Source organism: Microtus oregoni, unplaced genomic scaffold, assembly GCF_018167655.1.
Source record: "Microtus oregoni isolate MIOR12 unplaced genomic scaffold, Mior012 000046F_ref0000063, whole genome shotgun sequence".
In the NCBI taxonomy this organism is placed as follows: domain Eukaryota; kingdom Metazoa; phylum Chordata; class Mammalia; order Rodentia; family Cricetidae; genus Microtus; species Microtus oregoni.
This window is the reverse complement of record NW_024543220.1, coordinates 3,293,098-3,306,015: the sequence shown is the minus strand read 5'-3', so window position 1 is coordinate 3,306,015 and position 12,918 is coordinate 3,293,098. Positions and strand designations below refer to the sequence as shown.

Sequence of the window (12,918 nt, the reverse complement as noted above, 5' to 3'; positions counted from 1 at the left end):
TAGGATCTGTTGGAATTACAACCCCTTTTCTAATGTCTTTTTCCTTTTTTTCTTTCTCTCCATAATTGCTTTCTTAAGAAAGAACAAACCTTTGTCTCTGAAACGATTGTACAGACTCCCAAAGCATCTCCATTGCACAAGCTTACATAGCCCAACACTGAGAACTGTAATGGGAAGATCTCCAAGGATACTGGTGCCAATAGAAAATTCCTTGGGGCTAATGGAGTTGACTCCAGTGTCATCCACACAGGAATCCTTTTGCCTTCCAGGAAATTATCATTATCCTGTGACTACCAGATGTCTCCTAACCCTTCATAATTGACAGATCTATATAGGTTATGAGCTAATTCTTCTTTGGGAGTGCTATCTATGAGGAATTCGGGTGTATGTCAAAACTTGGGGACCTTCAGGAATCTTTTATGAGAATGGTTTGTGTTTGTCTCTTCAGCCAGTAAGCATGTCCTGCCTCAGCACCTTTGACACTTGAAGAATTTGCTGTGGACCATCTTACATTCTGGGTATCTTACGACAAACAAGTTATAGCAGACCTGAGTCTAGAATGAGTGGACCTATTCAGATAAATGAAGACTCTCTCTAGTGTTTTCCTTTGCAAAAATAACTCTGGACCCAACTGTTCTTCAGAACCTCCATCCTGAGATGTCCTGTGCTCCAGTCTTATGAGAACAATCATAGTTCACTCTCTATATCCTAGGGTCACACATCTTTAGTAGCCTCTCTGTGCTTACTTGTCTTAGATCCTACAACAAACATTATAAATACCCTCACCTCACTCATTGCTGCTCAGCGTACCCTCAGAGAGAATGGAAAAGATGCTGGACTGGTACAAAAGGATCCACTTTGATTCTAGAGAAAAGGACAGAGGCAGAAGAGGTAGACTTCTGAGTGTTGCGTGTGTTGTGGTTTGTGTTATTTGGGACAGACAAGGAAACAGTCATTAAGACTTGGAGAGACATTTGGAGGCTTCCTCAGTCAGGCAAAGCATTGGACGGGGTAGAGTTTGTGATTTCATCTCTGTTATGGCCCCTGGACTGAGAAAGTGAACTCCATCTGGCCTTATATCTTCCAGGGGAAAGACCTGTTGACAAGCTCTGTGGCATCATCCAGTAGCGCCTCCCACAGCCTCCCACCTCTTCCTGTGCCTGTTTTCTGCATCCAAATGAAAGCAAAGACCAGGGCTTCAGACCCAATTATCTCCCACACGGTGTTATCCTCTCCCTATGTCCACTCTTGTCTAGTGCTAAAGTTGCTTCTTCATTCACTGATCTGTTTATTCATACCTTGCTCTCTAACACCCCTCCTTGCTCTTACCTCTCTGGTCCACAGAACACCCACACTTTCTTCAAAGCCTTTGCTTGCTCTTCTCATGTACTTAACTTCCCACCCCTACATGAGAATGGAAACACTGCATGTGTTTACTGTCTCCATAGGTCTAGGGGGTGGAAGACATCTTTTTGTGAATGCTGGTATAGAGCTTAAAACATATACCCACTGTTATTATATACTTTAGCCATCATCAAAACAGCTACAGCAAAAATATATACAAGAAACAAAGATTACCATTAGAAAACCACAAAAGTAGTGCAATTGAAGAATCTAGAAAGTTATCATTTATACGTGTTATGATCTCCTAGGCTGAACCTGACATGAGGCTCATTCTTTCTGGACTATGAAAACTCCTAATCTGGAGCCCTCCAATTTTTCTTCCTGGACACACAGTATCTTACAAGGAATAGTGTATCTTTAGAATCAAATCCACCCAGACCTTCTGAAGGAGGCTTTGTTTAGAAAAAGGTCCCTGCAGCTGCAATTGGCTAAGGGCTCAAAATGGAAATGTTCAGGCTCTAAGGTGAGTTTCAAATCCAATGACTCATGTCTTGAAAGAATGAAGAGGGGTATACATACACAAAAACATGGGAAAGAGTGCCACGTCAAGGCCAAGGCAGAGATGGGAGAGGAGCTGACACAAGGCAAGGAGTGCTGAGAGCAATGGGAAAAAAGAACAAGAAAGAATCACTTGTTGAAACTGCCAGCAAACACTGACCTGCTGGCAACGTGATGATTTTGGGCTTGGGGCCCCCAGAAATGCTAGAGAATTGATTTCCATTGCCCTAAACCACTTGGTGGCACTTTGTTGTATATCTTGTACATGTTGTGTTGACAACTTTGGAAAACTGATATTCTTTGGAATTTAGGCAGTCTCAGTGTGTTTCTTTCTAGAGGTCCTTTCCCAGAAGGTGCTAGCAGCTACTCTAGGGTCACCGTAAACACAGGAGTGAGCACAGTACTGTGATCACTGCTCCAGGGTCACTGTGACTCCATGACTGAGCACACACCATCATGGTCCCTGAGAAGGTGAAGCTTCTAGATCTTTGGAAAGCATACTGCAGTTTCAGATCTGCAAACCACGGTTTCTACAGCTGTGAATTAGGGAAATAATTTACTAATAGTATCACTGTAGTTGTAAATGCACAAGTCACTGTCCAGCCTCTATTGTCAGAGACAATGACAGTCTCACAAAAAGGGACTTCTTCATTGCCTTCTCCTTTCTTTGCTTTTGGACTTTGCTTCTTATCCAGACACTATCAACTAACCTTGATAGAGCCCCCTGTCACTGTCTTTCTTCTATGCTATGTATTATCTAATCTCTGCCAAGCATACTTTTCTATTATATTGATTAAACCACATTGTTTGCACTTCCAAGGTAAACTGTCTCTGTCTGAGAAGCTGCACCCAACACCCTCAGCCCAAAGTGATCTGGTTTCAATTTGACAGGAAAATTTACATGTTGGAAGGGTTTACACTTCACGTGCAATACTTTAGCCTCTGCAGGGCCCCCACCCAGAATCTGAACCTGTGTGCCATGGTCCTGGAGAGACCACTGCTCCTAGACTTCATACGTCAGTTTTTCTACTCTCATTGCCTTTTCTAAGACCCCAGGCTAGACATAGAGAGGTTCACAGATCTTAAGTTAAAACTTTCAAACAAGATAAGCCAGAGGTATTAAGGACAAGCAGAGATAAAACTCAAAGATGTAACAAAAGACACTGGACTCTGTAATCTATAGGTCTGTTTAGCCTCTGCCCTGTGCTGGGCGAGGTTATTGTTAGCGGTAGTTGTTTTTTTTTTTCTCTGTCCTTATCCTGCTGGTGTTCCAGAGTGGACTCCTTGCCTTTCAGAGGAAATGACTCAGAAAGGAGGATTTGGAGTACAATACCTGGTGCTGAGGGTGGCGGCTGGTGAGGGAAGAAAAGAAGCATTTTGGAAAGGAAACAGATTTGCCACTCTTTGTGTTTTCATACCCGTTAAAGTGTAACAGCAGGGCCCCCAAAGATACTGTTGAGACACAGCCAGGTCCAGTCAACACTTTTATTGCCTTAGTCTGTTTCAGAGTCAGGAGATCAGTCTTTGGGAAGTGGCTAGGAAGGACAGATATTCATGGAGGGGGAAGCATGCTGCGAAGAAAGAATAACTCCATAGGAAGAGGGATTGGAGAAGGTGCAGAAGGATCCAGGATCAGGATGGAGAGCAACCCAGCATGCACAAGAGCCAGACTCAGGAATTCTTTTTCTTAACCTGAGGAGGGAAGGACATTGTTAGAGCTCCAGAAACCATGGAGGAGGGGGAGGAGGACAGGTCAGTTGGGTCCTGAGTAAGATTTTGAAGAGAGCTCCTCATCCTCCAGGAGGGCATAGGTAACCTTTCCCGCAATTTCTCTTTGGTCTGTATCTCTTAAGGTTCTTTTGAGATGACGGGATATAATGGGTTCTCCTCTGAGATGCCCTTCCATTCCACGTTCAGTAGTCTATACCCTCCCTTCAGCTGCTTGTCCCGTCCTGCCATCCTTACCACAGCCATCAGCACCAGGGCACTGACCAACACAGCGTACAAGGCAGCCTTCCCCAGAAGGATCTCATAGAGGATGGTGGCAGACAGGACCCCTTGATGATAGGACACTGTTGACAGGAAAGGAGAATGGGTAGTGGCTGTGAGAAGACAGTGCTGGAAACCCTCGTCCTTGACATCTAGAGGTTCTTGGCTTCCCAGAGTCCAGACCATGGAAGAATTAGAGAAAGGCTTACTCACCTGAGGTGATGCCACAGTCTGAAAACAGAAGCGGGGGGCGGGGGGGGGGGGTGGTGGTGGAGAAAATACTGGTTAGAGAATGCCACTTTTGGAATATTGTGCCCTAAACAACAAAATGTAAAGTTGGACTCGAAAACCACAATCACGTGCAGGTCAGATGGTATCAGCACCCCTGCACACTGCTATTCTTATACTGAATAACAAGTACAAGACACTGCCACTGTGAACTTAAAAATCTAGGACCAATGATGGGGCTGAGACACAGCTAGTAGATGCTGAGTTGCACTGTAGGTGTAAAGAAACCCACCAGCACAGCTCAGAGGCACTAAAGAACTGCGGATCCAAAGGGCCTGAGTGGCCCCATTAAGTTTAAGTACTCTGTGGGAGGAAGTAAATACTAAGGTTTTCTAACACCATGCCCTGATCGACCCTTCCAGCACCCTGGCTTTCTCCTGGCTCTATTCTTTGCTTCTACATGGATCTTGCCATTTTTCTGAGGTACTGGACCCAAGGTCCCACGTACCTGCACTGCCCCAGGCCTCTGCACTGATGTTCTGGGTGACAGGCTTGGGCGAGGACTCGGTCCACTCGTCTTCATCTGTAAGCCCATAGAACTGGACTTGGCAGAGGAAGTGGTTGCGAGGATTGTGCCAGAAGGTCGCAGAGACCCTCAGGCGGCTGCTCAGGCAGTAGGTGAGGTTATTCTTCTCCAGGTAGGGCTGAGGGTCTGTGCTGACTCCACTGTGGACCTCCTTGCCATTCACCCACCAGCTCAGTTCCACGTGGTCAGGGTAGAAGCCCCTGGCCAGGCACACAAGGGTGGCCATTTGTTTGTCGACGATCTCTGCTTCTGATGGCTCAAACAAGGTGACCTTGGGCAGACTCACCTTGCTAAAATCCTCTGGAAAGTAAAGAGGGATGGGATTGGCATTTTGCTGATTGCTGTCTGGATCTGCTAGAGGCTGTCTGTATCTGAGAAGCAGAACTCAAGGGATAAGAGGGTTTCTAAAAAAGCAAGCATGCTGCAGCGGGGCCCATTTGCTTTGCAATCGCTGTTCCATTTCTTTTTTCCTTCACCTGCTATTTGTATTTATCTAGTGGACATCAATGTTCCCTGTCCTTCCATTCGCATAAGGCGAGACTATAAATGGTCCTGTTCAACACACTACTCAGTGTCCCTCTATTGACATTGTTTTAATTATTTTCCACCAAGAAAAGGTTACTTCTAATCATCATATGCTTGTATACAAGATCACAGGGGCCTGCCACAGAAATTAGAATTGCAGAAACTGAGTCTCAGCAATGACCTTCCATGCTCGTGTGACCTTGGGAGACTCTCTATAATGGCTCTGCACCGTGGTTTGCTTTGTTTTCTGCTTGCAGAGTGGGATGCTGTGCAGCACTGACTTCCAGAACTGACGGAAGGATTCAGAATATCCTGTCATAGCTGGGCTCTCTGTATCTGAAGCTAAGGGGCAGAAAGAATGGAGGATAATTGAGGATGAGATAGATATTTGGCATAAGGAAGCTACCCTCGGGCCCTGATCTATAGACGGCCTATTTTCATACTTGGCACGTGAAGCGACCTTGGTCTGCAGTGTGTTCAGGAGGATGGAATGTTTACTGAATTTTGTGGTGTGTGAAATAAACCTGTCAACTTCTCTGCCTTCAAACACCATCTCAGCTCTTTGTATTTTTCTGACTATTCTTGGTTTCCAAGCAATTTGGTGAAGACGAAGAGATAGATATTTTGTTTCAGCAAACCAAAGTCTTCTGAATAACGGAGAAACTTTATCTGACCCTGTTTTATATTTCTACAGTTATCACCTCATTACAGGGCTCATGACATTGGCATCCCACCTGCACAACTTGCATACAAGATCACAGGCTCATAGTGCTTGGTTTTCAACTCTGCAGCCATCTGTTTTTAGTAGAAGTCTGCACATTTTTCTTTTCAATTTTTTTCTTTCTTCGTTTCTTCCTTCCTTCCTTCTTTCCTTCTCTTTTTTGACAGGGTCTGTGACCCATACCGTGCTTGACCTCACTGTGTAGCCAGGGTTGGCCGCACATTCATGCCGTTCCACTTACCTCGGTCTCCCCAGTGTTGGGATTGCAGATGTGAGCCAGCACACGTGGCCACATTTTCCTTTTGGGCTAAGCTTGAAAGCATCCTCGCTACCTCTGCATCTGCTCAGCCTCTTCCCCTGATGCCCCATTTTCTATTTAGCAATGTACCTAGGACTTTATGGGCTGAACCTCCAGGGAAAAATAATATTCTTACTTCTCTCTGTGGTCCTTGGTGCTCTCAGTTCTTCTGCTTAGGGTCTGACTAACCTCCCTGTGTATCAGAGATCATGTCATTGAGAGTCGTCCAGCCTTCTGTGGGAACAATGGAATGCACTCCTCTGACCGCCTCACTCAGTAATCATCTAGCCCCTGCTGTGAAAATCGGAGTCAGGCTTATCGTTCTCTGCCCTGTTAGTCTACACCAAAGCCAGGACAAATAGAGGCAGATACGAACTTTACTCTGAGGTATTGCATGCATCACTCCATAGGGAGCCTGGGGTACCTATGTACATCCCTGTGTGTGAGTCCCTGAGGATTCTTGGGAGATGAAGGGGAAGTGTGTTATAGTAAGCTGCTGCTGGTATGTGCTTTGATTTGAATGGCTGAGGGTAAAATTATAAAATTCTTCTTCCCCCTTTTTAAACCACCATAACATCTGTATCTACAGGAGAGGTTCACACATCAACTCACCTAAGCTTACCCTGTCACCAGAGCCAGGATTGAATTCAGCCTCATCTGGTTATGACATCTGACTCTTTCTCTATCCCACCTGATCACAGGAAACCAGCATATCCTTTAGGCACACTTTCACATGGCTGAGTTCCCTTGGATCCAGCTTAGTGTTCCAACCACAAATGCTGTCCACTGTTGCTATGGTTATCCAATAATGCAGGTCCACACTTCCAGGCTGTGAGTTATTTCTCTTCTACAGCTTTGGTCCCCATTGCCAGGTAATGGTTAATGGTCCATTCTTGTACTGAGATCGTAAGGTTGTTCAAGCATTTTTTCCCTCATCTTCCAGGATAATATTTGAACTTTAAAGTGTGTTTGTGAGCAACACACTCCCTTCACATCTGTCTAGCCTAAAATGAATGATGTGCTCACTAAAGATTTTAGGTCAGGATTCAGGGAAATGCTTTGAGGATAAATAGACCCCAGTGAATAAGATCCCCCTGACTTGGGACTGACTAGCCATGAGAAGGTGTGGACGCTAGCTAAGATTCCATCCCTGCTTCAAGGGATCTCAAAGTTAAAGGGAAAACAGTGATGGAGTTTAAAAATTAAAGATCTGTTCTTAACTGTTCAGGAAAGAAAAAACAATCAATAGCACCTCAACACTACCAGGCTTTGGATTCTTCTGTTCCAGTTTATGTTTATCTGCCTATCCTTGGTTTCTTGCCTGGCACATTCTCCCCCTTTCAAAAGACCCTCATTCGAATGACTTTTGCTGATGAGACCAGTCTAGAGGTCCCCGGTACCAACTCTGGGACCCCCGCTCCCTCTATCTGCCCTTTAGCTCTTTACTCTCCTCTTAGCTTATCAAAAACAAGTTTGTTCCAGAGTCCTAGATAAATCCTTTTCTTCACCGCCCAGCCAGTACGGTCAAACCTCAGAGAAAAGAGAACTAAACCGACTCTGTCCTGGCTTGCTAGAGAGCAATGCTTAGCACCTGATAAGCTGCCCCGCAGCCCTCCCAGAAGCTGTGAAGTTGAGAGCTGTATCCTATTGTAGACTCCCCAGAGAGCCCTAACCCCGGTCAACACCAGATTCACCCAGGGACCCGGGAACAAAGGCTGGGAGCCCGCGCGCGCAGGATGCTTACCTAAGACCGTGAGCCGGGTGCCTGGACCGAAATACTGCTCATACGAGCACAGAGGCGCAGCCCCACACTCAAACCCCTACAGTGCAGTGAGCTAGTACCCAGATTCCGGACATTCTCCCTGCTACTTGGCCTCCCACAGGGCCTGGGAACCCTGTGCAAAGAAGCCAGCTGCCCCGAGGCTCACTGCTGCAGTTGCCAAATAGCTCACCTAGCATTGTCAACTGGCTGCCAGTTCCGAAAGTCAAGCCAAAGACTGAGAAGCACAACCCGGGGACTCGCAGAGAAAACCCTGCCAAGGCACCCGCGCCCACTGCAACCCCAGCCCGCCGGCACCGCGAGTGGGGCCCCAGCTCACCTAGCACGAGGAGACGCGTGCCTGGCCCAAAGTACTGGGTCTCTCTGTTCACAGCACCAGAGCCCAGCACAAAAACACCCCAACTCACCTAGGACTGACAGTCGGGTGCCTGCACCGAAATACTGGGTGTTTTGGCTCACAGCCCCTTGGTACAGCACAAAAACTAGCTCTGGCTATTGTTACTTGGGAATCCCGGTAAGGAGACATTCCCCATCTTCCCACCCCCATCACTAGCTCCAAACTTACCCAGCACGGTCAGTCTGGTTCCTGGGCCAAAATACTGAGTGTCTGTGCTCACAGCCTCCAGGCTCAGGACAAGAACCCGCTGTTGCCCACTCCTGCTATCCCAACCCTTGCTCAGAGCCCCATCAATCACAAGTGCCCTCTTGATCCCAGCATCTACTCCAGAAATCCTTCCACCTAGACAGGTCAGCTCAGGTGAAAAGGAAGCTGAGCAGCTGTTCTACTCTGTCCATCTTACCTCCCACAGTCCCTTCCCAGCTGCCCTGCTTACCCAGCACTATCAGCTTGGAGCCTTCTCCAAAGTACTGCTGCCCGGTGTTTGCACAGCTCTGGGGTTACTGGCACAAACCCTGTCCATCCTGATGCAGGGCCTCGGATGGCTCAGTGTTTGTTCTGCTATGGCTTTCTGGCTCCAGGGGTCTCTCTGGCTATTATGCTGCCTTCCCTCCCACCTGTGTGGCCACTACCTTCTTACCTAGCACCGTGAGTCTTGTGCCTGGTCCGAAGTGCTGCTCAGCATAGGAACACAGCAGAAAAGGGCTGCCAAGAATTCTTCCTCTTTCTTCACCTTCCTTAGCATAGACTCAGGGTTACCCACTTTCCCCATTTACCTCCAGAACTGGTAAAGCAACCTGGACTCCTTCAAATTGAAGGCAAACTTCAGTTTGAAGAGGAGATACAACATTTGGCTTGGGAATTAATATCCATCTAATTCACTCGGGGAATTGACACAGTGAACTTGAAATCTGAAGGCTTCCTCGTGGGGTTGGGTAGCCTCTGACCAGAAAAGACTTGTTACACCTTTCCCACAATGCATTTATTTATTTACTTAATATTTTTAATGAGTTCTTAACTTAGCGCTCATGTACAGATAGATATTTTGCCAAGGGTAAGCCTTATGAAAGGGGCTAAACAGTGATCCTACTCTCTAGATAGGCTTTCACATTCATGGGAAACTGTCTAGGAAAAGGGGATGCATAAATATTGTAAGACCTTATAAGATCACCCACATAGACCCCTTCCTCACATGACAAATGCATTCCTTGGGCTGAACGTTGATGTTCTCAAGGGTAGAGCTTTTTGTAAAAGCGCCTCCTCTATTTGAATCATTGTGCCCCCCCCCCAGTCCCCACAATGTTACACCATGATACAAAAATGTTTCACCCCCACGGATGCCCTCCCCTAGTGCCTTTCCTGCCTCAGGCAGGGGCAGGAAGCCCAGGTGTTAGAGAGGTTAGCCAGACTGAGAGGGGCTGGGAAAAGGCTAAAGCTGGGCAAATTTAAAGAGAAAGGAGGAGCTTGGAGAAGATCTTGTTACTAATGGTGGTGCTGTTGATGGGGGCAGGGACCCCTGTTCTGATGGTGCTCTCACTCTGGGAGACTATCTATGTCACTGGGTCTCCCCTCTTTGACTCACAGTGCCCACCTGCTCAGGCTGGCATTTATAGTGAGGTCGGTGGGAGGAGTGAAGCTGAAGGGCCCCAACAAGAGAATCTCCAGAGCAGTTGATACATCTTAGAACCCAGAGACAAGTAGCTCTGAAACTTCCATCAGTCATTGCTATTGCTTAATGGAGGAAGTTCACTCACTTATTCCTCAAATATTTAGCAGGCACATATGTGTGAGGTCCCATGCTGTTTGCCAGGAGATGCGTCCATTCTCAGAGTGGCATGTTCTGGTATGATTTCTCAGCCTTGATTTTGATTATTCCTGTCTCTGACTCTTGCATCCAATAAATGGCTAGACTGTGAAACATGCAGCTATATTGTGTGTGATTTTTCTGCTGTCTCCGGTCAGCAGGACCATTCCATAGAGTGCACAGAGTGCATATTCTCATGCCTTTGTCTGATTTTCTATCGGCAGTTTGTCAGACAGTTCACACAGCAACTTCAAAGCCACAGCTTTTAGTTCTGCTTTTTCTTCATGACTTAGTCCCTTTATGGAGAAATGGATTTCTTGGGGACTGGTTTAGTTAGCTCTGCTCCCTGGGTTTTCAAAAGTAACACATTACAGTTATATTTGTTTAGTGAGCGGGTAATGTGAACACACATGTAACTGTATGTGTCTGTATGTAGCTAGACATGCATGTTTGCATAGATTAAACTCTGAAATCATATGCAATAGAGGGGGAAGAATGTGTAGAAATGTAGATGACTGTTCTGAGAGGGCCCTACTGAGGTGACTGTGTCTAATATAGGGTCACTTTTATTATTTCCCTCTTCATTCCCAGGATTATTAAATAATTACTACCAAGTGTCTATCCTGAAACAAAATTCCAGGGTATTATAAAAATAATATACTAGTTATGAAGGAACCACCAGTTACATGGGAGTTGTCAGGTAAGAAACAGTGTCCATTGAGTATGGTAAGAGTCGTGAAGGAGGTCTTTACAAGGTGCTAGACAACAAAATATAGGTTGTAACTTAGGGAGCTAGAAGCAAAGAGTGAGCAACAGATGCTAGGGAAGGCTCCAGGAAGACACTGAAGTCAATGCTTAAAGCCAAATAGGGTTTACTGAGGGAGGAGGGGCACCACAATGTTCCAGGTGGGGTTAGCAGGAGAACATGCAGAATGGAATGGGAGTATGAGAAGAGTGGGGTATGTACGGTTATGAGGTAAAGTGAATCATCAGTTCTTTATGCCATCTTGAGGATGACAACTACCCCACCATGGAGACATGACTACTGCTCCCGCCACGGGAACAACGAGAACACAGGGAGCTTGTGAATGTTTTCCTTCCTTTTTTTCCCCCAAAACAGAATTTCTTTGCAGCTTTGGAGCCCATCCTAGAACTAGCTCTTGTAGATTAGGCTGGTCTCGAACTCACAGAGATCCACCTGCCTGCCTCTGCCTCCTGAGTGCTGGGATTAAAGGCGTGCGCCACCACAACCCTTGAAGGTTTTCTAGATGAAGAAATAAGGCTTGCTTTTGATAAGAAGCTGCATTATTTGGACTTCTAGGCACAACCATGGGATGTTGTTTAAATCCCTCGATTTCACTAGCTAAAAATTTACCAACAGATTCATATCTTGAAAAGAAGACACCTTTCCCACTGAAATATAATTTTCCAAGACAGTGCATGATAATGTGATCAGCTGGGAGCATGGCTTGGTGAACAAACACTTGTGTTCATTGAGAGGCTGAAAGGAAGATTGGTGACACAGGGAACCAAGCCTTGTTAGTCACCAGGACATGACCAGTTGCAGAGGGATACATTTGTGTAACCTATGACTTCTCCCCAGAGTGCCCTTTTGACAGTCAGAAATTTCCTGAACTCAGAACTCCTGTCCCTCTCTCTTGAGAATTTCTATTTTCCATCACCTCCCATTAGCCTCTTCTATTACTCTCAGGGTTGGGGCCCTCACTTTTCTTACCTGAACTGGCCACCATTTTTTGTTTTGAATATCTCGTCTTTCATGATTGATCAGGGAGTACAAAGAGAGACAAGAAATAAAAACATCTACACGCACGAGTCAGAGTTGGGTCATTCTAGAACAAGTTTATTGGTTATGTTTTTTGATTGTATATATGCTAGGTGCTCTCCAGGTCCCAGGGATTTCAGATGCACATGGGTAAGTGCACATGACTAATAAGCAGATGTTGGGACACACAGACAAATGAGGACAACTCTTCAGAAGTGCTGGAAACAGAGAATCTGTATTAGCAACACAAGGGGTTGGAAGTTCTGGGTTCCGCCTCCTAGTCTGGCCTCAGGAATTCTTTCTTTTGACCTGCAGAAGAGAAGGGTTTTAGATTTACCAAGGGCCCTGCTCAGTGGAGTTTGAGGGGAAGAAGGAAGGCCATTCAGAGAAATGATAGGGCTCCTCAAGTATCGCTTGGGGTTTTGGGTTCCCACAGATTGTCCTCTGCATGGCTCATTTATTGCAGTTCTTTGAAGTTTCTGCTTGTCTTTTATGACTTGGGAGCAAAATTCTCTCTATTGCTTAGCTCTAGTTCTGCTTGATCCCCTGAACCCTTGGATCTTAATTTCTTGTGCACCATGTATCACCTCCCCTGTATGGCCCATTTGCCCTTTCCTTACCATGGCCATCAGCACCAGGGTACTGACAAGCACAGCGTACAGGGTGGCCTTCCCCAGCAGGATCTCATAAAGGATGGTGGCAGACAGGACCCCTTGTTGGTAGGACACTGGAGAGAGTAAAGGAAAACAGGTCAGTACCTTTGGACAGGCAGCTCACTGCAGTCAAGGTCATGAAAGGTGAAGAAGGAGTCAGCTCACCTGAGGTAATACCACAATCTGAAAGAAAAGAGAGGCAGGAAAATGAATGAGACCTTTTTTTTATTAAGCAGACTGAGAATTAAGTCA

At 46.1% G+C, this 12,918-nt stretch overlaps 2 gene segments (V, D, J or C); both read right to left on the bottom strand.

Annotated features, from left to right (window-relative positions):
• Positions 1–3,379: 3,379 nt before the first annotated feature.
• LOC121435673 lies at positions 3,380–11,981 on the bottom strand. The segment is given in 6 exon segments: positions 3,380–3,594; positions 3,868–3,974; positions 4,105–4,122; positions 4,628–5,005; positions 8,595–8,768; positions 11,966–11,981. Coding segments are annotated over 6 exon segments (714 nt in total).
• Positions 11,982–12,078: 97 nt separating this feature from the next.
• Positions 12,079–12,918, bottom strand: part of LOC121435425 — a 289,312-nt gene continuing 288,472 nt past the window's right edge. Inside the window, 3 exon segments of the C gene segment in view lie at positions 12,079–12,322; positions 12,634–12,740; positions 12,832–12,849. Coding sequence covers positions 12,302–12,322; positions 12,634–12,740; positions 12,832–12,849 — 146 coding nt within the window.